Genomic DNA, 24,682 nt, shown 5'->3' with positions numbered 1-24,682 from the left:
GGGTTAAATAAAACCGACACATCATTTTATTTCTAGGAGCTGAAGTTTTGTCAGCTGCTTTTATACAAGTTGAGAAAATCCAGACAACTGAGAAGATAACTCCAAGCAAAACAAATGAGAAGAGAATTTTGCCTGCAAGAACTAGAGCCCTAAAGAGAAAACCCCCAAAAGCCTTTTCACCTGAACAGCACTTGGTTATGCCTGACAGGCGATCAAAACGGAAAATGTCTAATCCAGGTAAAATGGAAAAACAAATAGATTTTTTGCAGCACAATTGCAAACTTTTATCAAAAGCATGGGTGAGAAATATGAGATTTCTGGGATCTCCACTGATCACGAGAATGAGAGCACTGTCTTCTATCTATCTATCTATCTATCTATCTATCTATCTATCTATCTATCTATCTATCTATCTATCTATCTATATATATATATATATATATATATATATATAAAATGATTTTTCTTTTTTAGTACCTGTTAAGAAACAGATATAAAATATATATATATATATATATATATATATATATATATATATATATATATATATATATATATATATATATATATATATATATATATATATATATATATATATATATATAGCGCAGCACACCATATTATTTAAAGTTTAAAAATGGCCCATATGGCGACGTTTCAATCCCAGGCGTGCATCTTTCTTTGCTTGAGAAAGATCCACACCTGGGATTAAAATGTCACCATATGGGCCATTAAAAAGCACCTGTTCAACTTTAAATAATATGGTGTGCTGCCTCAATTTATTTTGATATTTATTCACAAGGACTGTTATGTACCTGTTAGGCTTTGCACCCTATCCCAACTGTGCTGTTCTTCTAATTTATATATAATATGTTGCTCAAAAAAAATAAACGGAACACTCAAATAACACATCCTAGATATCGCTGAATTAAATGTTCCAGTTGCATATTTTTATTCATTCCGTAGTGGAATGCGTTGAGAACAATAAAACATGAAAAAATCAATGTAAATCAAAATTAATATCCCATGGAGGTCTGTATTTGAAATGATACTCAAAGTGGAAAATCAAATTACAGGCTGATCCAACTTCAGTGGAAATACCTCAAGACAATGGATTGATGCTCAGTAGTGTGTGTAGCCTCCATTTTACTGTATGACCTCCCTACAGTGCCTGGGCATAGTCCTGATGAGGCGGTGCATGGTCTCCTGAGGGATCTCCTCGCAGACGTGGACTAAAGCATCCGCCAACTCCTGGACAGTCTGTGGTGCAATGTGACGTTGGTGGATGGTGCGAGACATGATGTCCCAGATGTGTTTAATCAGATTCAGGTCTGGTGAACGGGCGGGACAGTCCATAACTTCAATGCCTTCATCTTGCAGGAACTGCTGACACACTCCAGCCACATGAGGTCTGGCATTGTCCTGCATTAGGAGGTACCCAGGGCCAATCGCACCAGCATATGGTCTCACAAGGGGTCTGAGGATCTCATCTCAGTACCTAATGGCAGTCAGGCTACCTCTGGCGAGCACATGGAGGGCTGTGTGGCCCTCCAAAGAAATGCCACCCCACACCATTACATGGTGTCATGCCGAAGGATGTTTCAGGCAGCAGATTGCTCTCCACGGCGTCTCCAGACTCTGTCACATCTGTAACATGTGCTCAGTGGGAACCTGCTTTAATCTGTGAAGAACACAGGGCGCCAGTAGATAATTTGCCAATCCTGGTGTTCTGTGGCAAATGCCAAGCGTCCTGCAGGGTGTTGGGCTGTGAGCACAACCCCCATCTGTGGACGTCGGGTATTCAGACCATCCTCATGGAGTCTGTTTCTAACCGCTTGTGTAGACACATGCACATGCTGGAGGTCATTTTGCAGGGCTCTGGCAGTTCTCCTCCTGTTCCTCCTTGCACAAAGGCTGAGGTAGCGGTCCTGCTGCTGGGTTTTTGCCCTCCTACGGCCCCCTTCACGTCTCCTGGTGTACTGGCCTGTCTCCTGGTAGCACTTCCAGCGTCTGGACACTACGCTGACAGACACAACAAACCACCTTTCCACATCTTGCATTGATGTGCCATCTTGGATAAGCTGCACTACCTGAGCCACTTGTGTTGGGTTGTACAGTCAGTCTCATGTGACCACGAGTTTGAAAGCACAACCAACATTCAAAAGTGACCAAAACATCAGCCAGAAAGCATTGGTACTGAGATGTGTTTTGTGGTCCCCACCTGCAGAACCACTCCTTTGAGTGTCTAGATAATTGCCAATAATTTCCATCTGTTGTCTATTCCATTTCCACAACAGCATGTGAAATTGTGAGTCAATGTTGCTTCCTAAGTGGACAGTTAGATTTCACAGAAGTTTGATTTACTTGGAGTTACCGTATATTCTGTTTGTTTCCTTTATTTTTTTTGAGCAATATCAAAAACTTTACCATAATTTTTGATACTTGCCAAATGTCAGAATAATGAGAGACAATGTTTTAAGGCATTTTTCACTTGCTGCAAAGTCAGGTTTCCATACATTTCATTAGTATTTGGTACCATTTCCCTTAAACTGAATGACTTGGGCCAAGCGTTTGGGATATCCTTCCACAAGCTTCTCACAGTAGTTGGTCAGAATTTGGGTCTATGCCTCCTGACAAAACCGGTTTAACTGATCCTGGTTTGTAGATCGCCTTGCTCGCACCTGCCTTTTCAGTTTTGCCCATAAATTTTCAATTGGATTGAGATCAGGGCTTTGTGATGGCCACTCAAAAACATTGAATTTGTTATCCTGAAGCCAGTTTACTATTTTGGCAGTATTCTTCTGGTCATTGTCCATTTGGAAGACCCATTTCCGCCCAAGCTTTAACTTCCTGGCTGATGTCTTGAAATGTTGCTTCAGTATTGCCACATAATCTTCGTTTCTCATGATGCCATCTATTTTGTAAAGTACAACAGTCCCTCCTACAGCAAAACAACCCCACAACATGGTGCTGCCACCCCTGTGTTTCACAGTTTGGGATGGGGTTCTTGGGCTTCCAAGCATTTCCCTTTTCCTCTAAATGTAACGATGGCCATTATGCCCAAAAAGTAAACTTAATTTCATCAGACCACAGGACATATCTCAAAAAATGTAGATCTTTATTACTCTGTCGCCTGATTGGGGGACACAGGACCATGGGTGTTTTGCTGCTGTCCACTAGGAGGCGACACTATGCATAATCTGAAAAAGGTTAACCGTGGCTCCTCCTCTGCAGTATACACCCCTGGACGGCATCAGCCTTATCCAGTTTTTGCTTAGTGTCGCATAGGAGGCACACCTTTTTTTTTTTTTTTACTCCGTGTTTTCCGACGGGATTACAGATGAAGAAAAGTGGGTCTCCTGTGGGACTCCCGGCATGGCCCCTTCCTCGGCCCCCTATTACGGGGTGCCTGGTTGAAGTCGAGATGGCTATTCCCCATGTCGCTGCTTCCCCAGTCCCACGGGTGCTGGTTTGAAGTCGAGGACCCCCCCCCCCCCTCTTTCCCCAATTCCTTTTAGTTTCTGGGTTGAGGCGAGGATAAAGCCCCCTGATGGTGACAGCAGCACCTTCCCTAATCCCCCTCTGGGGGCATTAGGTTGAGACGCCTCAAGTAGGGCCTGTACAGGTGTACAGGCAGCACTCTGCAGCTCCCAGCAGCATGGGCCAGCAACTGCGGCTGCATCCAGGGACCCCAGCCCAGCTGCGGGCTCATGTTGGGGCTGGGGGGGAGGCAGGCATGGCACAATAGAGACACAGGGCTCCCTGCGCCCCTGTCTCTGCGGCAGCACCAGCTCTATAGTGCCTCAGGGGGACCCTTCACAGGGCCCCCCTTCCACTTAAAGCCCCACCGCTATCCTGCCTTCAAATCCGGGAGGGGGGGTTCCGGTTCAGATACGATCCCCCCCCCGGACTTCCGTGCCTGCCTGGAGCCTTTCTGGGCATCAGGCATCTAATTTAGGCCGCGGTTTCGGCCTAGCTGAAGCCGCTGCCCCCCGGATGACAAATGACACTCTACAGTGTCATAGAGGAGGCGGATCGAGACAGAAAGGGCGCACTTTTTCACAGCTGACGCCCTTGTTCAGCTCTCCGCCCCCTTCTTCCTCTTCTTCTCGGCGGCCATTTCTGCTGCAGGACAAAGATTAACCCTGCATCTGCCGGTCAGCAGGACCAGGCCAGCCAGTCTCCGGGGGGCACAGGACTGTGGATCTTCGGCGCTGGACCTAGGGGCAAACTGGTGGGGTAAGATCACAGCTGGGTTTTTTTACTCGGCTGTGAATCCATATTCCCTATAAAGGTTCCTCTGCATAGCCACCCCTGTAGGGTCCTCTGCATAGCCAGCCCTTCTGCACTCTGTGCACTATGCTGGGCCCAAGGTCCAAGAGAACCAGGCAGGACTGCTATTATGCATTCTTAACATCCTGCAGGACCTCTGTCCCCAGTGGCAGCACGTACCCGCACTGCCAGGACTGCATCCAGACTACTGTGTTAGAGCCCCAAGAAGCCCCTACCAATGCTTCGGTGTCTATGCCACGCCGGAATGGGTCACTCAGATGTCGCAATCTATGACGCAGTCTATAGATAACCTAACCTCCACATTGCTTCAGGCTTTGCAGAGTCATGCGTCAGCTATGACCGCTACCCAGCAAAGGGAGAGCTTGACTCAGGGACAGGACGACCGCACATCCACGTCTAGGTCAGGACGCAAGCGGACCCATAGGTCAAGTCCATCTGCGTCAACCCATAGCACGCGGTCATCCCCGTCTAGGGAGAGACACTGCAGTTCCAGGTCATCTAGACCTTCCCCTCCCAGGGGCAGACAATGCAAATCTCCACAATCCCCGACCAGAGAAGGCCTCCGCCTCAGCTCACCCAGCAGGGGACGCCTCAGTGATACACAGGATTCGGAAGGCATCTGTGACTCCGACTCAGACAAGGAAACGGAGGGGTCCCTGATCCCAATCCCCCCTAGCAATGCAGCGCTAGTTGAGGACATAATCTCTTCCATCCATCGGGTGCTGGACATTTCTGATCCGCCACCAGTGGCCCCAGAACACAAGATTTTCTTTTGAAGGAGCTCTGAAGCCGCCTAAGGTTTTCTCTAACCACCCAGATTTTAAGACGATCCTTAAAAAGCAGCTCTCACAGCCTGAGAAAAAAATCGCTAATCGCAAATATCTGGAGGCAAGGTACCCCTTCCCACAGAAGGACACCAAGGAATGGACAGATCCACCCGAAGTGGACCTCCCAGTCTCTAGGCTAGTAGCACAGTCCCTCCTTTCGCTGCCAGATAGCTCAACCCTACAGACGCAGCAGACCGGCAGGTAGAACGCATGGCTCGTTCAATTTTCGAGGCTGCAGGGGCATCCCTGGCTCCCGCGTTCGCTTCAGTTTGGGCTGCTGTTGTGAATTCTGTGGCTGAGTTCACTTCTGTGGTCACAAGTGGTATTGCAGTCTCTGGGCTTCCTCCCTCAGGTGTTTTGGTGAGCTCGTTGGCTGCCTTGCTATTTAGCTCCACCTGAGTCTGTCTTCCTTGCTCCTTGTCAATGTTCCAGTGTTGGATCTGAGCTACTGCATCTTTCCTTGGGCCTGCTGCTCTGCTAGATAAGTGCTTCTAGTTTGTTTTCTGTTTTTTCTGTCCAGCTTGTTATTATCTTTTGCTGGAAGCTCTGAGAAGCAAAGGGGTGCACCGCCGTGCTGTTAGTTCGGCACGGTGGGTCTTTTTTGCCCCTTTGCGTGGTTTTCGTTTTAGGGTTTTTTGTAGACTGCATAGTTCTCTTTGCTATCCTCGCTCTGTCTAGAATATCGGGCCTCACTTTGCTGAATCTATTTCATTCCTACGTTTGTCTTTTCATCTTGCTAACAGTCATTATATGTGGGGGCTGCCTATTCCTTTGGGGTATTTCTCTGAGGTAAGTCAGGCTTGTATTTCTATCTTCAGGCTAGTCAGCTCCTCAGGCAGTGCCGAGTTGCATAGGTAGTTGTTAGGCGCAATCCACTGCTGCTTCCAGTTGTGTGAGGATAGATCAGGTACTGCAGTCTACAGAGATTCCACGTCTCAGAGCTCGTCCTATTGTTTTGGGTTTTTGCCAGATCTCTGTATGTGCGCTGATTACTGCACGCTGTGTTGCCTGATTGCCAGCCATAACAGTACAAGGAGCCAATTCAATGATTTCCAATAGAGGGAAAAAAGAAATCCTGACATCATTTTTTTTTCTTAGCTCTGTCTTCAGTCTTTTTTTTCCCCTAGACATTAGAGTGCTTCAGGACACAGCTGTGGACATGGATATTCAGGCTCTGTGCTCCTCAATGGATAATCTCGTTGTAAATGTACAAAAGATTCAAGATACTATTGATCAGAAATCGATGCTAGAACCAAGAATTCCGATTCCTGATTTGTTTTTTGGTGACAGAACTAAGTTCCTGAGCTTCAGAAATAATTGTAAGCTATTTTTGGCCTTGAAACCTCATTCTTCTGGTAATCCTATTCAACAGGTTTTGATTATTATTTCTTTTTTGCGCGGCGACCCACAGGACTGGGCGTTTTCTCTTGCACCAGGAGATTCTGCATTGAGTAATATTGATGCATTTTTCCAGGCGCTGGGATTGCTTTACGATGAGCCTAATTCAGTGGATCAAGCTGAGAAAAATCTGCTGGCTTTATGCCAGGGTCAGGATGATGTAGAAGTATATTGTCAGAAATTTAGAAAATGGTCAGTACTCACTCTGTGGAATGAATCTGCACTAGCGGCTTTGTTCAGAAAGGGTCTCTCTGAAGCTCTTAAGGATGTAATGGTGGGATTTCCTATGCCTGCTGGTTTGAATGAGTCTATGTCCTTGGCCATTCAGATCGGTCGTCGCTTGCGCGAGCGTAAATCTATGCACCATCTGGCGGTATTGTCTGAGAGTAAGTCTGAGCCTATGCAGTGCAACAGGACTATGACTAAAGTAGAACGGCACGAACACAGACGTCTGAACAGACTGTGTTTCTATTGTGGTGATTCTACTCATGCTATTTCTAATTGTCCTAAACGCACTAGGCGGTTCGATAGCTCTGCCGTTATTGGTACTGTACAGTCCAAATTCCTTTTGTCCATTACCTTAATGTGCTCTTTGTCATCATATTCTGTCATGGCGTTTGTGGATTCAGGCGCTGCCCTTAATCTGATGGATTTGGATTATGCTAAACGTTGTGGATTTTTCTTGGAGCCTTTGCGGTGTCCTATTCCGTTGAGAGGAATTGATGCTACACCTCTGGCCAAGAATAAGCCTCAGTACTGGGCCCAGCTGACCATGTGCATGGCTCCTGCACATCAGGAAGTTATTCGCTTTTTGGTACTGCATAATTTGCATGATGTGGTCGTGTTGGGGTTGCCATGGCTACAAACCCATAATCCAGTATTGGATTGGAACTCTGTCGGTAACCAGCTGGGGTTGTCAGGGAGTACATGGTGATGTTCCATTTTTGTCTATTTCGTCATCCATTCCTTCTGACATCCCAGAGTTCTTGTCGGACTTTCAGGATGTATTTGAAGAGTCCAAGTCTGATGCCCTTCCTCCGCATAGGAATTGTGATTGTGCTATCGATTTGATTCCTGGTAGTAAATTCCCTAAGGGTCGTTTATTTAATTTGTCCGTACCTGAACACACCGCTATGCGCAGTTATGTGAAGGAGTCCCTGGAGAAGGGACATATTCGCCCATCGTCGTCACCATTGGGAGCAGGGTTCTTTTTTGTAGCCAAGAAGGATGGTTCGCTAAGACCGTGTATTGATTACCGCCTTCTTAATAAGATCACTGTTAAGTTTCAGTATCCCTTGCCATTGATTTCTGACTTGTTTGCTCGGATTAAGGGGGCTAGTTGGTTTACTAAGATTGATCTTCGTGGTGCGTATAATCTGGTGAGAATCAGGCAGGGAGATGAATGGAAAACGGCATTTAATACGCCCGAGGGTCATTTTGAGTATCTGGTGATGCCGTTCGGACTTGCCAATGCTCCATCTGTTTTTCAGTCTTTTATGCATGACATTTTCCGTGAGTATCTGGATAAATTCTTGATTGTTTACTTGGATGACATTTTGATCTTCTCAGATGATTGGGAGTCTCATGTGAAGCAAGTCAGAATGGTTTTCCAGGTACTGCGTGCTAATTCCTTGTTCGTGAAGGGATCAAAGTGTCTCTTCGGTGTGCAGAAAGTTTCATTTTTGGGGTTCATCTTTTCCCCTTCTACTATCGAGATGGATCCGGTTAAGGTTCAGGCCATTCAGGATTGGACTCAGCCGACATCTCTAAAAAGTTTGCAGAAATTCCTGGGCTTTGCTAATTTTTATCGTCGCTTCATCTGTAATTTTTCTAGCATTGCCAGACCATTGACCGATTTGACCAAGAAGGGTGCTGATTTGGTTAATTGGTCTTCTGCTGCCGTGGAAGCTTTTCAGGAGTTGAAGCGTCGTTTTTGCTGTGCCCCTGTGTTGTGTCAACCTGATGTTTCTCTTCCGTTCCAGGTCGAGGTTGATGCTTCTGAGATTGGTGCAGGGGCGGTTTTGTCACAGAGAGGTTCTGGTTGCTCAGTGTTCAAACCATGTGCTTTCTTTTCCAGGAAATTTTCTGCTGCTGAGCGTAATTATGATGTGGGCAACCGAGAGTTGCTGGCCATGAAGTGGGCATTCGAGGAGTGGCGTCATTGGCTTGAGGGTGCTAAGCATCGCGTGGTGGTTTTGACTGATCATAAGAACCTTACTTATCTTGAGTCTGCCAAGCGCTTGAATCCTAGACAGGCCCGTTGGTCGTTATTTTTTGCTCGTTTTGATTTTGTGATTTCATACCTTCCGGGCTCTAAAAATGTGAAGGCGGATGCTCTGTCTAGGAGTTTTGTGCCCGACTCTCCGGGGTTATCTGAGCCGGCGAGTATCCTCAAGGAAGGAGTCATTGTGTCTGCCATCTCCCCTGATTTGCGGAGAGTGTTGCAGAAATTTCAGGCTAATAAACCTGATCGTTGTCCGGCCGAGAAACTGTTCGTCCCTGATAGGTGGACTAGTAAAGTTATCTCTGAACTTCATTGTTCGGTGCTGGCCGGTCATCCAGGAATCTTTGGTACTAGGGAGTTGGTTGCTAGATCCTTCTGGTGGCCATCTCTGTCGCGGGATGTGCGTGCTTTTGTGCAGTCCTGTGGAATTTGTGCTAGGGCTAAGCCCTGCTGTTCACGTGCCAGTGGGTTGCTTTTGCCCTTGTCGGTCCCGAAGAGGCCTTGGACACATATTTCGATGGATTTCATTTCTGACCTTCCCGTTTCTCAAAAGATGTCTGTCATTTGGGTGGTCTGTGATCGCTTTTCTAAAATGGTCCATCTGGTGCCCTTGGTTAAATTGCCTTCCTCCTCTGATTTGGTGCCTTTGTTCTTCCAGCATGTGGTTCGTTTACATGGCATTCCTGAGAATATTGTTTCTGACAGAGGTTCCCAGTTTGTCTCAAGGTTCTGGCGAGCCTTTTGTGGTAGGATGGGCATTGACCTATCTTTTTCCTCGGCCTTCCATCCTCAGACTAATGGCCAGACCGAACGAACCAATCAGACCTTGGAAACATATCTGAGATGTTTTGTTTCCGCTGACCAGGATGATTGGGTGTCATTTTTGCCGTTGGCTGAGTTCGCCCTTAATAATCGGGCCAGCTCGGCTACCTTGGTCTCTCCATTTTTCTGCAATTCTGGGTTCCATCCTCGTTTCTCTTCAGGACAGGTTGAGTCTTCGGACTGTCCTGGTGTGGATTATGTGGTGGACAGGTTGCAGCAGATCTGGACTCAGGTAGTGGACAATTTGACCTTGTCCCAGGAGAAGGCTCAGCTTTTCGCTAATCGCAGACGCCGTGTGGGACCCCGACTTCGTGTTGGGGATCTGGTTTGGTTATCTTCTCGTCATATACCTATGAAGGTTTCCTCTCCTAAATTTAAACCTCGTTTTATTGGTCCGTATAGGATTTCTGAGATTCTCAATCCGGTGTCTTTTCGTCTGACCCTCCCAGACTCCTTTTCCATACATAATGTATTCCATAGGTCGTTGTTGAGGAGATACGTGGCACCTATGGTTCCATCTGTGGAGCCTCCTGCCCCTGTTTTGGTGGAGGGGGAATTGGAGTATATTGTGGAGAAGATTTTGGATTCTCGTGTCTCTAGACGGAAACTCCAGTATCTGGTCAAATGGAAGGGTTATGCTCAGGAAGATAATTCCTGGGTTTTTGCCTCTGATGTCCATGCCCCAGATCTTGTTCGTGCCTTTCATGTGGCTCATCCTGGTCGGCCTGGGGGTTCTGGTGAGGGTTCGGTGACCCCTCCTCAAGGGGGGGGTACTGTTGTGAATTCTGTGGCTGAGTTCACTTCTGTGGTCACAAGTGGTATTGCAGTCTCTGGGCTTCCTCCCTCAGGTGTTTTGGTGAGCTCGTTGGCTGCCTTGCTATTTAGCTCCACCTGAGTCTGTCTTCCTTGCTCCTTGTCAATGTTCCAGTGTTGGATCTGAGCTACTGCATCTTTCCTTGGGCCTGCTGCTCTGCTAGATAAGTGCTTCTAGTTTGTTTTCTGTTTTTTCTGTCCAGCTTGTTATTATCTTTTGCTGGAAGCTCTGAGAAGCAAAGGGGTGCACCGCCGTGCTGTTAGTTCGGCACGGTGGGTCTTTTTTGCCCCTTTGCGTGGTTTTCGTTTTAGGGTTTTTTGTAGACTGCATAGTTCTCTTTGCTATCCTCGCTCTGTCTAGAATATCGGGCCTCACTTTGCTGAATCTATTTCATTCCTACGTTTGTCTTTTCATCTTGCTAACAGTCATTATATGTGGGGGCTGCCTATTCCTTTGGGGTATTTCTCTGAGGTAAGTCAGGCTTGTATTTCTATCTTCAGGCTAGTCAGCTCCTCAGGCAGTGCCGAGTTGCATAGGTAGTTGTTAGGCGCAATCCACTGCTGCTTCCAGTTGTGTGAGGATAGATCAGGTACTGCAGTCTACAGAGATTCCACGTCTCAGAGCTCGTCCTATTGTTTTGGGTTTTTGCCAGATCTCTGTATGTGCGCTGATTACTGCACGCTGTGTTGCCTGATTGCCAGCCATAACAGGCTGCCAAGGCCATTGTGACCTGGGCCAAAAATTTACAAGCTGGCCTCCAAGCATCCTCTCCTGAGCTGTCGGACCAAGCGATTCAAATAGCAGTTGTAGCAGATTACATGCTTCATGCAGCTTTGGATTCAGCAAGGGGTGTAGCGGGGATAGCATCAAACGCCATCACAATTCGGCGTATCCTCTGGCTGCGGGAATGGAAAGCAGACGCAGCCTCAAAGAAGTCCCTCACGCACCTCTCCTACCTCAGTGGGTGACTCTTCGGTGAACAGTTGGACACAATGATATCCAACGCCACCGGGGGTAAGAGTACCTCTTCCCCAACTGAAACCTAAACGCACTTACAAGAAGCGTAGCCAAACTCTATTCCGATCCTTTCGGAACTCCTCGGGCTGGTCCGTCTCGCGTCCAGCACAAAATTGTAACCGTTCCCCCCCACGCAGGGACAGCTCACGTTCGACTCAAATGTCGGACAAGACCTGGCAGTCAAAAGCAGGCCAGTCTAAGCCGAGAGGAGGAAAATCTCGACTTTCTCCTCATCATGACTCACGGACTCCGGAAGACACCACACTTGTAGGCGGCCGACTTTTGCTCTTTCATCTAGTCTGGCTGCCTATTACAGAAGACAGGTGGGTCAGGGAACTAGTGTCTTCCGGATACAAGATAGAGTTCACCTCCAACCCACCAGACCAATTCTTCCTCTGTCCCCCCAAAACCACCAGCCAAGGCTCGTGCATTCCACCAAGCGGTCTCCTCGCTTTTTCAAGCAGGAGTCATAGTACCGGCCCCACAGCCGAGCACTTCCGAGGGTTATACTCCAATCTATTCGTAGTTCCCAAGAGGAGGCAGCGTACGGCTCATACTGGACCTAAAACAGCTCAACAAATATGTACAGGTCCGTCACTTCGGCATGGAGTCCCTTCGGTCCATCATTGCGTCCATGGAGAAGGGAGAATATTTAGCCTCCGTAGACATACAAGACGCATACCTGCATATACCTATTGCACCCGCCCATCAGAGATTTCTCAGGTTCGCAATCGACCAGGACCACTACCAGTTCGTGGCTCTCCCGTTCAGACTCGCCACGGCTCCCAGAGTGTTCACCAAAGTCATGGCAGCCACCATGGACGTCCTGCACTTGAGAGGCATAGTAGTCGTTCCATACCTGGACGATCTACTCATCAAGGCTCCCACCTTCAGGGACTGCGAGCTCAGCGTCTCAATCACAGTCGACACTCTGATTTGCATTGGCTGGTTAGTCGACCTACAAAAGTCATCGCCAACCCCCTCGATCTCTCCGATTTGCCATGAGAGTCCCCGGCAGGATGGGGGCCGCAATAGAAGTGGTCCCATTTGCCCAGTTTCACCTCAGGCCTCTCCAGCTAGCCATCCTCAAGTCCTGGGACAAGAACCCTTTCTCTCTCGACAGGGAGTTCCGGCTAACGTCAACCAGGAGGTCCCTGCACTGGTGGCTCAAGCCAACCTCGCTAGCAAAGGGGAAATCCTTTCTCACAGGTCAATTTTAAGGTTCTGACCGCCAATGCGAGCCTGACGGGTTGGGGTGCAGTGCACCTACACCACAGGGCACAGGGCAAGTGTTCCCTAGTGGAAGCGACCCATCAACATCCTGGAAACTCGTGCCATCCTCCTGGCATTGAGGGCCTTCCATCACTTACTGGCAGCCTCTCACATCAGAATACAGTCGGACAATGCCACGGCTGTGGCATCTGTGAATCACCAAGGGGGGGACCCGCAGTACCCAGGCGATGCGAGAAGTGTCACACATCCTCCACTGTGTGGAGGACACAGGTTCGGTTCTCTCGGCGGTCCACATTCCGGGTGTGGAAACTGGGAAGCAGACTTCCTCAGCCGACAAGGAATAGACTCGGGAGAGTGGTCTCTCCAACCCTGAAATTTTTCGCCAGATCTGCCGTCACTGGGGGACCCCGGATGTGGACCTAATGGCATCCTACTTCAATGCCAAGGTCTCCAAGTTCATGGCCAGAACACACGATTCGCGGTCGCTCAGAGCAGACGCTCTGGTTCAGGACTGGACCCAGTTCCAGCTTCTGTACATTTTTCCACCTCTCCCCCTGATATCCAGAGTGGTGAGGAAGATCAAGCAAGAGGGAGTTCCAAACATCCTAATCGCACCGGACTGGCCCAGACGTACATGGTACGCCGACATAGTACAACTTACAGCAGACGCCCCCGACGCCTCCCTGACCGCCCGGATCTTCTATCACAAGGCCCGTTCTACCACCAGAACTCAGGGGCCCTCAATTTGATGGCGTGGCTCTTGAAACCTGGGTTCTAACCCAGGCAGGGCTCTCGCCGGACGTCATTAGGACCATGATCAGGGCATGGAAACCATCCTCTGCCAAGATTTATTACCGTACCTGGAGAGCTTTCTTTACCTGTTGCGAATCTCGTGGCCAGACCCCATTCCCTTATTCCCTCCCCAAACTTCTTTGTTTTCTCCAATGGGGTCTGGAGGTCAGGCTGTCCCTGGGCTCGCTTAAGAGCTATGTGTCAGCCTGCTCAGTGCTTTTTCAAAGGCGCATTGCTACCAAGCCGCAAGTAAGGAAATTTCTTCAGGGGGTTTCCAGATTGGTTCCCACCTACAGACGACCACTATAAATGTGGGACCTCAACCTGGTCCTGACAGCATTGCAGGAACCACCCTTCGAACCCCTTAAGGAGGTCCTGCTCCGCCTTCTATCCTAGAAGGTGGTTTTTCCTGGTGGCAATCACCTCGCTACGCAGGGTGTTTGAACTGACAGCACTCTCTCCTGCAGACGGCCCTTTCTGGTTTTTCACCAGGACAAGGTAGTCCTCCGTACGGTCCCATCCTTCCTTCCGAAGGTTGTGTCCACCTTCCACCTCAATGAGGAAATTTCTCTGCCTTCCCTTTGTCCGGTCCCGGTTCATAGGGTGGAGAAGGCTCTGCATACGCTTGACCTTGTCAGGGCATTGCGTATATGTGTCTAGGACTGCGTCCTTCCGGACGTCTGATTCTCTTTTCCTTCTTCCGGAAGGCGGCCGCAAGGGTCTGCCAGCTTCCAAGGCTACCCTTGCCAGGTGGATCAAATCCACCATACAAGAGGCCTACCGCCTTAAGAATTCTCCTCTTCCAGCCGGTATTACGGCACACTCTACACGGGCGGTAGGAGCCTCCTGGACCATTCAGCACCAGGCTTCGGCACAACAAGTGTGTAAGGCGGCCACTTGGACTAGCCTAGACATAGTAACATAGTAACATAGTTAGTAAGGCCGAAAAAAGACATTTGTCCATCCAGTTCAGCCTATATTCCATCATAATAAATACCCAGATCTACGTCCTTCTACAGAACCTAATAATTGTATGATACAATATTGTTCTGCTCCAGGAAGACATCCAGGCCTCTCTTGAACCCCTCGACTGAGTTCGCCATCACCACCTCCTCAGGCAAGCAATTCCAGATTCTCACTGCCCTAACAGTAAAGAATCCTCTTCTATGTTGGTGGAAAAACCTTCTCTTCTCCAGACGCAAAGAATGCCCCCTTGTGCCCGTCACCTTCCTTGGTATAAACAGATCCTCAGCGAGATATTTGTATTGTCCCCTTATATACTTATACATGGTTATTAGATCGCCCCTCAGTCGTCTTTTTTCTAGACTAAATAATCCTAATTTCGCTAATCTATCTGGGTATTGTAGTTCTCCCATCCCCTTTATTAATTTTGTTGCCCTCCTTTGTACTCTCTCTAGTTCCATTATATCCTTCCTGAGCACCGGTGCCCAAAACTGGACACAGTACTCCATGTGCGGTCTAACTAGGGATTTGTACAGAGGCAGTATAATGCTCTCATCATGTGTATCCAGACCTCTTTTAATGCACCCCATGATCCTGTTTGCCTTGGCAGCTGCTGCCTGGCACTGGCTGCTCCAGGTAAGTTTATCATTAACTAGGATCCCCAAGTCCTTCTCCCTGTCAGATTTACCCAGTGGTTTCCCGCTCAGTGTGTAATGGTGATATTGATTCCCTCTTCCCATGTGTATAACCTTACATTTATCATTGTTAAACCTCATCTGCCACCTTTCAGCCCAAGTTTCCAACTTATCCAGATCCATCTGTAGCAGAATACTATCTTCTCTTGTATTAACTGCTTTACATAGTTTTGTATCATCTGCAAATATCGATATTTTACTGTGTAAACCTTCTACCAGATCATTAATGAATATGTTGAAGAGAACAGGTCCCAATACTGACCCCTGTGGTACCCCACTGGTCACAGCGACCCAGTTAGAGACTATACCATTTATAACCACCCTCTGCTTTCTATCACTAAGCCAGTTACTAACCCATTTACACACATTTTCCCCCAGACCAAGCATTCTCATTTTGTGTACCAACCTCTTGTGCGGCACGGTATCAAACGCTTTGGAAAAATCGAGATATACCACGTCCAATGACTCACCGTGGTCCAGCCTATAGCTTACCTCTTCATAAAAACTGATTAGATTGGTTTGACAGGAGCGATTTCTCATAAACCCATGCTGATATGGAGTTAAACAGTTATTCTCATTGAGATAATCCAGAATAACATCCCTCAGAAACCCTTCAAATATTTTACCAACAATAGAGGTTAGACTTACTGGCCTATAATTTCCAGGTTCACTTTTAGAGCCCTTTTTGAATATTGGCACCACATTTGCTATGCGCCAGTCCTGCGGAACAGACCCTGTCGCTATAGAGTCACTAAAAATAAGAAATAATGGTTTATCTATTACATTACTTAGTTCTCTTAGTACTCGTGGGTGTATGCCATCCGGACCCGGAGATTTATCCATTTTAATCTTATTTAGCCGGTTTCGCACCTCTTCTTGGGTTAGATTGGTGACCCTTAGTATAGGGTTTTCATTGTTTCTTGGGATTTCACCTAGCATTTCATTTTCCACCGTGAATACCGTGGAGAAGAAGGTGTTTAATATGTTAGCTTTTTCCTCGTCATCTACAACCATTCTTTCCTCACTATTTTTTAAGGGGCCTACATTTTCAGTTTTTATTCTTTTACTATTGATATAGTTGAAGAACAGTTTGGGATTAGTTTTACTCTCCTTAGCAATGTGCTTCTCTGTTTCCTTTTTGGCAGCTTTAATTAGTTTTTTAGATAAAGTATTTTTCTCCCTATAGTTTTTTAGAGCTTCAATGGTGCCATCCTGCTTTAGTAGTGCAAATGCTTTCTTTTTACTGTTAATTGCCTGTCTTACTTCTTTGTTTAGCCACATTGGGTTTTTCCTATTTCTAGTCCTTTTATTCCCACAAGGTATAAACCGCTTACACTGCCTATTTAGGATGTTCTTAAACATTTCCCATTTATTATCTGTATTCTCATTTCTGAGGATATTGTCCCAGTCTACCAGATTAAGGGCATCTCTAAGCTGTTCAAACTTTGCCTTCCTAAAGTTCAATGTTTTTGTGACTCCCTGACAAGTCCCCCTAGTGAAAGACAGGTGAAACTGCACAATATTGTGGTCGCTATTTCCTAAATGCCCAACCACCTGCAGATTTGTTATTCTGTCAGGTCTATTAGATAGTATTAGGTCTAAAAGTGCTGCTCCTCTGGTTGGATTCTGCACCAATTGTGAAAGATAATTTTTCTTGGTTATTAGCAGAAACCTGTTGCCTTTATGGGTTTCACAGGTTTCTGTTTCCCATTTAATATCCGGGTAGTTAAAGTCCCCCATAACCAGGACCTCATTATGGGTTGCAGCTTCATCTATCTGCTTTAGAAGTAGACTTTCCATGCTTTCTGTTATATTTGGGGGTTTGTAACAGACCCCAATGAGAATTTTGTTACCATTTTTCCCTCCATGAATTTCAACCCATATGGACTCGACATCCTCATTCCCTTCGCTAATATCCTCCCTTAAAGTGGACTTTAGACAAGACTTTACATAGAGACAAACCCCTCCTCCTCTCCGATTTTTACGATCCTTTCTAAACAGACTGTAACCCTGTAAGTTAACTGCCCAGTCATAGCTTTCATCTAACCATGTCTCGGTTATTCCCACTATGTCAAAGTTACCTGTAGATATTTCTGCTTCTAGTTCTTCCATCTTGTTTGTCAGGCTTCTGGCGTTTGCGAGCATGCAGTTTAGAGGATTTTGTTTTGTTCCAATCTCCTCACTGTGGATTGTTTTAGAAATGTTCTTACCTCCCTTCTGAGTATGTTTTCCTGGGTCGTCTTTGTTCGAGTCTAATGTTTTTCTTCCCGTCCCCTCTTCTTCTAGTTTAACGCCCTCCTGATGAGTGTAGCGAGTCTTCTGGCGAATGTGTGTTTCCCAGGTTTGTTGAGGTGTAGTCCATCTCTGGCGAGGAGTCCATCGTACCAGTAATTCACACCGTGGTCCAGGAATCCGAATCCTTGTTGTCTGCACCATCGTCTTAGCCAGTTGTTTGCATCAAGGATCCTGTTCCATCTCCTGGTGCCATGCCCGTCTACTGGAAGGATAGAAGAAAAAACTACCTGTGCATCCAGTTCCTTTACTTTCTTCCCCAACTCTTCAAAGTCCTTGCAGATTGTCGGTAGGTCCTTCCTTGCCGTGTCATTGGTGCCAACATGTATCAGAAGAAATGGGTGGACGTCCTTGGAGCTGAAGAGCTTTGGTATCCTATCGGTCACATCCTTGATCATCGCACCTGGAAGGCAGCATACTTCTCTTGCAGTTATGTCCGGTCTGCAGATGGCTGCTTCTGTGCCTCTCAGTAGGCACAGTAGACACGTTTACTAAACACTACAGGGTTCATACCCAGTCCTCAGCGGACGCGAGCCTGGGTAGATGTGTTCTGCAGGCTGCGGTGCCCCAAGTGTAGGGGCCTGTCTACACAATATACGTCCATTGCTTCCCACCCAGGGACTGCTTTGGGACGTCCCATGGTCCTGTGTCCCCAATGAGGTGACAGAGTAAAGGAGATTTTTGTGTACTCACCGTGAAATCTTTCTCTTAGCCTCTAATTGGAGGACACAGCTCCCACCCTGTTGCCCTTTCCGGGCCGTTGTTACTGTTGAGTTCTCATATTGTTTTCTTGAGCTCATACATAGTTGCCTTCTTATAGGCATGGTTATGTTATTCATGTTACATTCCTTCTAATGCTTTTGCACAAAATTGGAGAAGGCTGACGCCGTCCAGGGGTGTATACTGCAGAGGAGGAGCCACGGTTAATCTTTTTCAGATTATGCATAATGTCGCCTCCTAGTGGACAGCAGCATAACACCCATTGTCCTGTGTCCCCCAATTAGAGGCTAAGAGAGAGAGATTTTATGGTGAGTACACAAAAATCTCCTTTTTAGTGTGAATTTGCAAACATTCATCTGGCTTTTTTTGTTTCTTTTGGAGTTATGGCTTCTTCCTGGCAGAGTGGGCTTTTCAGCCCATGTTGATACAGAACTCGTTTCACTGTGGATATTGACACAATCTTACCAGCTTCCACCATTATCTTCACGAGGTATTTTGCTTATGTCCTTGGTTTCATATGCATATGTTGGACCAAAGCACGTTCATCTCTAGGACACAGAACCCGTCTCCTTCCTGAGCGGTATGATGGCTGGACATTCCCATCTTTTTTGTACTTGGGTATAATTGTTTGCACAGATGAACGAGACACCTTCAGGTATCTTGAAATTCTACCCACGGATGAGCCAGACTCAAGTCCACAATTCTCTTCCTGATATTTTGGCTAATTTCTTTAGAGTTTCTGATGATGCTACACAGAGAAGCAGTGTGTTTCAGGTGTGCATTAAAATACATCCACAGGTGTCTCTAACTCAGATGTTGCAAAAAAACCTCTTAGAAGCTTCCAAACACATGATATCATCATATGGGCCATCCAGAATTGTTTAAAGGCATAGTAAGCGTAATGTATGTCAACTTTTGACTTTGCAGTAAGTAATAAAAATGCCTTAAAACATTCTCACATTATTTTGGCATTTGACAAATATTAATAATTATGGTAATTCTAATTGACCTAAAACGGGAAAGGTTTATTCTGATTTCATGTCAGATATTGAGGAAAAACAAACATGTCTTTTTATATAGTGTATGTAACTAACTGAATTATTTTTATAACTGGAACATCAGATTTTGACTGAACGTTTTCGGTGTTGCAACTTTCATCAAACAATTTGGTGGCCAAGCTTTCAAAATATAGAAGTATCTGTAACAACACAGTGTATCGCTATGCAGTCTTCACTATTTGCGATTGCATTGCTGCACAAATTCCACTGAGCTTGCAGAGAATTGCATTGTATATCATATACGGGTTTGGAAACCTGCCTGCTGCACCTAAACGCTCTGTTGAACATCTTGTGCAAGTGTACACGGTGTGCTCAGGAGGGTGCTGAAGGTGTTTATACTATCGACACCCACCTAACTGTGATCTCAGCTTAACCCTTTAGATCAGTGTTTCTCAACTCCAGTCCTCAAGACCCCACAACAGGTCATGTTTTCAGGATTTCCTTAGTATTGCATAGGCGATGGAATTAATGCTTGAGCAGGTGATGAAATTATCACCTGTGCAATACTAAGGAAATCCTGAAAACGTGACCTGTTGTGGGGTCTTGAGGACTGGAGTTGAGAAACATTGCTTTAGATTCTGCGTTAAGTAGCCCTGCAGCATTTATAGTTACACAGAGAGGACCCTCCTTTGCTTGTCATCTTAGGATAGCTAGGTTTGCTAGATAATGTATTATTGTGGACACTACTTCATCTACATTCTTTTTTGGTACAGGCAACACAATTATGGCAGTGGAGGTTATAAATAAGTCTGAAAGCTTAAAAAAGACAAGTGAGCGAAAATATGAAAGGACTGGAAGAACCAATAAAAGGCTTGAAGAGAAAATGAAGGCGATTACAGTTGAGCAGATCAACACATCTGGGAAATCCAGTGAAAGCCTAAAAGATGCCCCAAAATGGCCTTCTCCTCCTCCTCAGATCTCTGAAGACAATATAATGGAGAAAAGAATAAACATGTATGAATCGCATGCCCTTAATCTATTGGCTGACTTGGCCCTAAACTCATTTGGCTCCTCAAATATTCCTTACTTACAAAGTGTGAGTGTGGCATCTGCACCTGAGTTACAGGTTGAGGAGCCAGCACGTAGAGATGACCCTGTAAGTACTGAAGAGCCTCCAGCAAAGGATAGTAGTCCCCCAGCTCTGTCTTCCACGGTATACACCGAGCCTGAAAATACAATGGAAGGTGACAAGCCTAAAAATGGCTTTCATGTCTCTCCTCGCAGCATTGCATCACAGAAACGATCTGAATCCGGTGAAAAACAGATATCACAGAAAGCTCACATTGCTGCTGCCAAGGCTAAAGCACGGTATAATGCCACAAGTAAAATTTGCTTAGAGCATTCTTACTCTCAGCTTCCTCTAGGGATTATCCCAGGCAAATCTGCAAAAGAGCAACCCATTCAAGGTGTCCCTGATTCCACTACACCGGCTGATATGGTTCCGGAGTCATCAGCAAATGGTCTCTCAGAAGAGTTGGTATTTACTGGTGGGAACGAGTCCCCAGGGACTGGTAGCAAACAGAGGGGAGTGTCCAAGCTCCACGAAAATGTTGTAATTACTTTTCACTGGGAACCAAACTACAATTTTGACCTTGACAGCAAGTTTACCAGTGATCCTTTAGAAAAAACAATAAATCGTGCCCTACATGGGTAAGTATATGATGTGAAATAATATACACGTATTCTGTTTTTAGGGTGAGCTGAACCAACCTGACATGATTCAGTTAGCACATGTATTGCACACGTTGTCAGTTTTTTTGTCAATATGAGGTAATTGATACTGCTAGAGTGCCAGAACAATAGCTGTAGACAAATTGTTTGAGTACATATATTTCTTTCCAATGTTAAACTCCACTGAAAGCTCCTGGATTTTGAATTGTTAGGTTCTGTTCACACTGCTTATGCAGTGCATATGGGGAGTTTTGTATGAATTATGAAATATGGGAATCAGGCAGGACCCCCAAATGAGAGAGCGTGTAATGACGCAAAAATAATTTAAGTGGATTTCTTTTGTGCTCTTATTTTTGGCAGTGTCCATCTTTTCAGGTGGTCACAAAAATGTAATAGACTGTTCTTGTACCAATCTGAAAAATCAGACCAAGCACAAATTGGGTCCATCATGGGCTCCTGAATACATGCAGTGTGAACAGGGCCCTAATTTCATTTGTAGTGGCCTTTTTAATGTCTTTTTGCAGGTATTTTATTTGTATTGATATTGAAAATGACTTCAAAATGATCTGGTAACTTTATTTTGCAGGTCAGAAAGATTAACAATATTGTATTTATATTGTGTGTCACCACATTCTGAGACCAATAACCTTTTATTTATGGGAGCTTGTTTTTTTTACAGAGCAAGCTGTAAATTTTATTAGTATTTTAGGATACTTCCAACATTAATTGCTTTTTATTCCAATGTTACTTGTTTTACCTATTTTGTGTTTTTCTTAAACTTTATAGCAAGTGTAGTGTACTCCTTTTCTTATGTATTGCAGTGTTGTGTATATTTGGCAGTCTAATATGAAGCCCTGCTTCATAGGAACACAAACATGGCAGACATGGGACCTTCAGTAGGTGCCAAAAGGTACCTTCACACATAAAGATATCGTTAACGATATCGTTGCTATTTGTGACGTAGCAACGATATCGTTAATGAAATCGTTATGTGTGACAGCGACCAACGATCAGGCCCCTGCTGGGAGATCGTTGGTCGCTGAATAAAGTCCAGAACTTTATTTCGTCGCTGGACTCCTGCTGACATCGCTGGATCGGCGTGTGTGACACCGATCCAGCGATGTCTTCACTGGTAACCAGGGTAAACATCGGGTAACTAAGCGCAGGGCCGCGCTTAGTAACCTGATGTTTACCCTGGTTACCATGCTAAAAGTAAAAAAAAACAAACACTACATACTTACCTACCGCTGTCTGTCCTCCAGCGCTGCGCTCTGCACTCCTCCTGTACTGTCTGTGAGCCGGAAAGCAGAGCGGTGACGTCACCGCTCTGCTTTCCGGCTCCCAGACAGTACAGGAGGAGAGCAGAGAAGCAGAGCACAGCGCTGGAGGACAGACAGTGGTAGGTAAGTATGTAGTGTTTGTTTTTTTTTACTTTTAGCATGGTAACCAGGGTAAACATCGGGTTACTAAGCGCGGCCCTGCGCTTAGTTACCCGATGTTTACCCTGGTTACCGGCATCGTTGGTCGCTGGAGAGCGGTCTGTGTGACAGCTCTCCAGCGACCAAACAGCGACGCTGCAGCGATCCGGATCGTTGTCGGTATCGCTGCAGCGTCGCTTAATGTGAAGGGGCCTTAACTGCCATGGGAGCCCATCCGGATTTCCTGCCTGTTTAACCACTTGGCTGATAACTAGTGATGAGTGATTGTGCTCTGATAAGATGTTATCTGAGCATTCCCGTATGCTAACTGATTGACTTCAGCGTGCTCGAAGAATATGGTTGAATCCCTGGGCCTGCATGTCTTGCGGCAAGGATTGCATGTTTGTTAGGCAGTCCCTGCTTCAGTCACGAGACATGTAGGTGCGGCGACTCGAACATATTTTTTGAGCACGCCGAAGTCACTCGGTTAGCACACAAGCATGCTTGGAGAACACCTTATCCCTACTGATAACTCTTTTGTCACCCGATGCTCAGTTGCGCTGCATACACATGTAGGGAATGAGTAATAAGCAGGTAAGTAGTATTAATGGAAGGCAGATGCATATATACACACTCCAGTTTAAAACACAGTGTGATACACACACATAGATATAGATGGATATAGATGGATATAGGTGGATATAGGTGGATATAGGTGGATATAGGTGGATATAGGTGGATATAGATAGATATAGATAGATATAGATAGATATAGATATAGATAGAGATAGATAGAGATAGATAGAGATAGATAGAGATAGATAGAGATAGATAGAGATAGATAGAGATAGATAGAGATAGATAGAGATAGATAGAGATAGATAGAGATAGATAGAGATAGAAATAGATAGATAGAAATAGATAGATAGAGAAATAGATAGAAATAGATAGAGATAGAAATAGATAGATAGATAGAGATAGAGAGAGAGTATGCAATATATATACACACACACAATATATTTTGTTGCAATGCAGCAACCTGTTTGCTTACTATATATAAACTTTCAGTGGGTTTTCTGATGTAACTGGCAATTAGGACACTGGACCTGATATTAGACTCCTACTTCTGTTATTCACATAGGTATTAGCAGTAATGGACTGACTCAGTCCTAGTTGTTTACAACCCCTGGCAAAAATTCTGGAATCACCGGCCTTGGAGGATGTTCATTCTGTTGTTTTAATTTGGTAAAAAAAAAAAAAAGAAAAAAAAAGCAGATCACAGACATGGCACAAAACTAAAGTCATTTCAAATGGCAACTTTCTGGCTTTAGGAAACACTAAAAGAAATCAAGAACAAAAAATGTGGTAGTCAGTAATGGTTACTTTTTTTATCCAAGCATAGGGGAAAAATTATGGAATCACTCAATTCTGAGGGAAAAAATATTGTTCTTGTTTTTTTTAGTGTTTCTTAAAGCCAGAAAGTTGCCATTTGAAATGACTTTAGTTTTGTGCCATGTCTGTGATCTGCTTTTTTTTCTACAAAATTAACTGAATGAATATCCCCCCAAGGCCGGTGATTCCATAATTTTTGCCAGGGGTTGTATATTGGAGTGCTATCTAAGCATGCTTTGATCTGAAACTACACATCTGGGGGTCGGAAAACTGCAGACTATTAATGCAACTTTTTTTCTATTCGCCACGACAGCACCCACTAGAGAGAGGGGATCCGCCCCTAGGAACAGGAAACCTACAGAGAGATAAAAGGGGCGGCCCCCCCTCGCTCCTCAGTTGGTTTCCTGTTCCTAGAAGGGAACCCACAGAGAAGAACTCTATGGCTAAGAAGAGAAAGACCTGCCTGGGCTACCGCCTGTATCGACTCTGCTGAGCGACAGGGGTCCCAGAGCAGGTAGACAGTGTCGGGGGAATGTTCCTGCGGGCTCCCCCCTCATCTGGTGCGGCTGACAGGGAAGCCTGAAGGTACCAACGGTCTCCCTGCTGGGACACCGTTGGGTAAGTACTAATGAAAGGCACGGCGCAGTGTGGATACCTGTGGAATGCCCTCCTGAGTGGAGCTGAGCAGCGGTGTGGTATCCCTGGGGAATCTTCCCTCCGTTCCCTCCAGAGGTAAGAGGCGACATGGTGGGAAGCAGCGCTGAGAGCGCTTCCGGTTTGCAGAGACGCGGGCGCATGCGCAGTAGCGTCGGCGTCCCATGGAAGGAAGCTTGAACTTCCGGGGTCGCGGTGTCAGAGTACCATTTCCGGGGGAACCGCCATATTGGATTCCCCCATGCGATCCCAGCGTCTGGATGCCGGTCTTGTGAGTAAAAAAAAAAAAAAAAAAAAAACAGGATGGGGATGTATGCAGGAGTGGCTACACTATAAAAGTCAGGATGAGAAGTGCAGTCAGTGTGCATTATGTCATCCCAAGAGGAGGTCCGTGTGCAC

The 24,682-nt window shown here is 45.9% G+C and overlaps 1 protein-coding gene across 6 annotated transcripts in view; it reads left to right on the top strand.

Annotated features, from left to right (window-relative positions):
* Positions 1-24,682, top strand: part of TASOR2 (transcription activation suppressor family member 2) — a 165,548-nt gene that overhangs the window by 88,644 nt on the left and 52,222 nt on the right. For all 6 annotated transcript variants that reach the window (XM_069765334.1, XM_069765340.1, XM_069765339.1 and 3 more), the window contains 2 exons: positions 37-237; positions 19,862-20,798. In XM_069765334.1, coding sequence (XP_069621435.1) covers positions 37-237; positions 19,862-20,798 — 1,138 coding nt within the window. The remainder of the gene's footprint in view (positions 1-36; positions 238-19,861; positions 20,799-24,682) is intronic.

This window comes from Ranitomeya imitator, chromosome 4 (assembly GCF_032444005.1).
Source record: "Ranitomeya imitator isolate aRanImi1 chromosome 4, aRanImi1.pri, whole genome shotgun sequence".
NCBI lineage: Eukaryota > Metazoa > Chordata > Amphibia > Anura > Dendrobatidae > Ranitomeya > Ranitomeya imitator.
The sequence above is the reverse complement of the archived record's forward strand: the minus strand, read 5'-3'. Positions and strand labels throughout refer to the sequence as shown.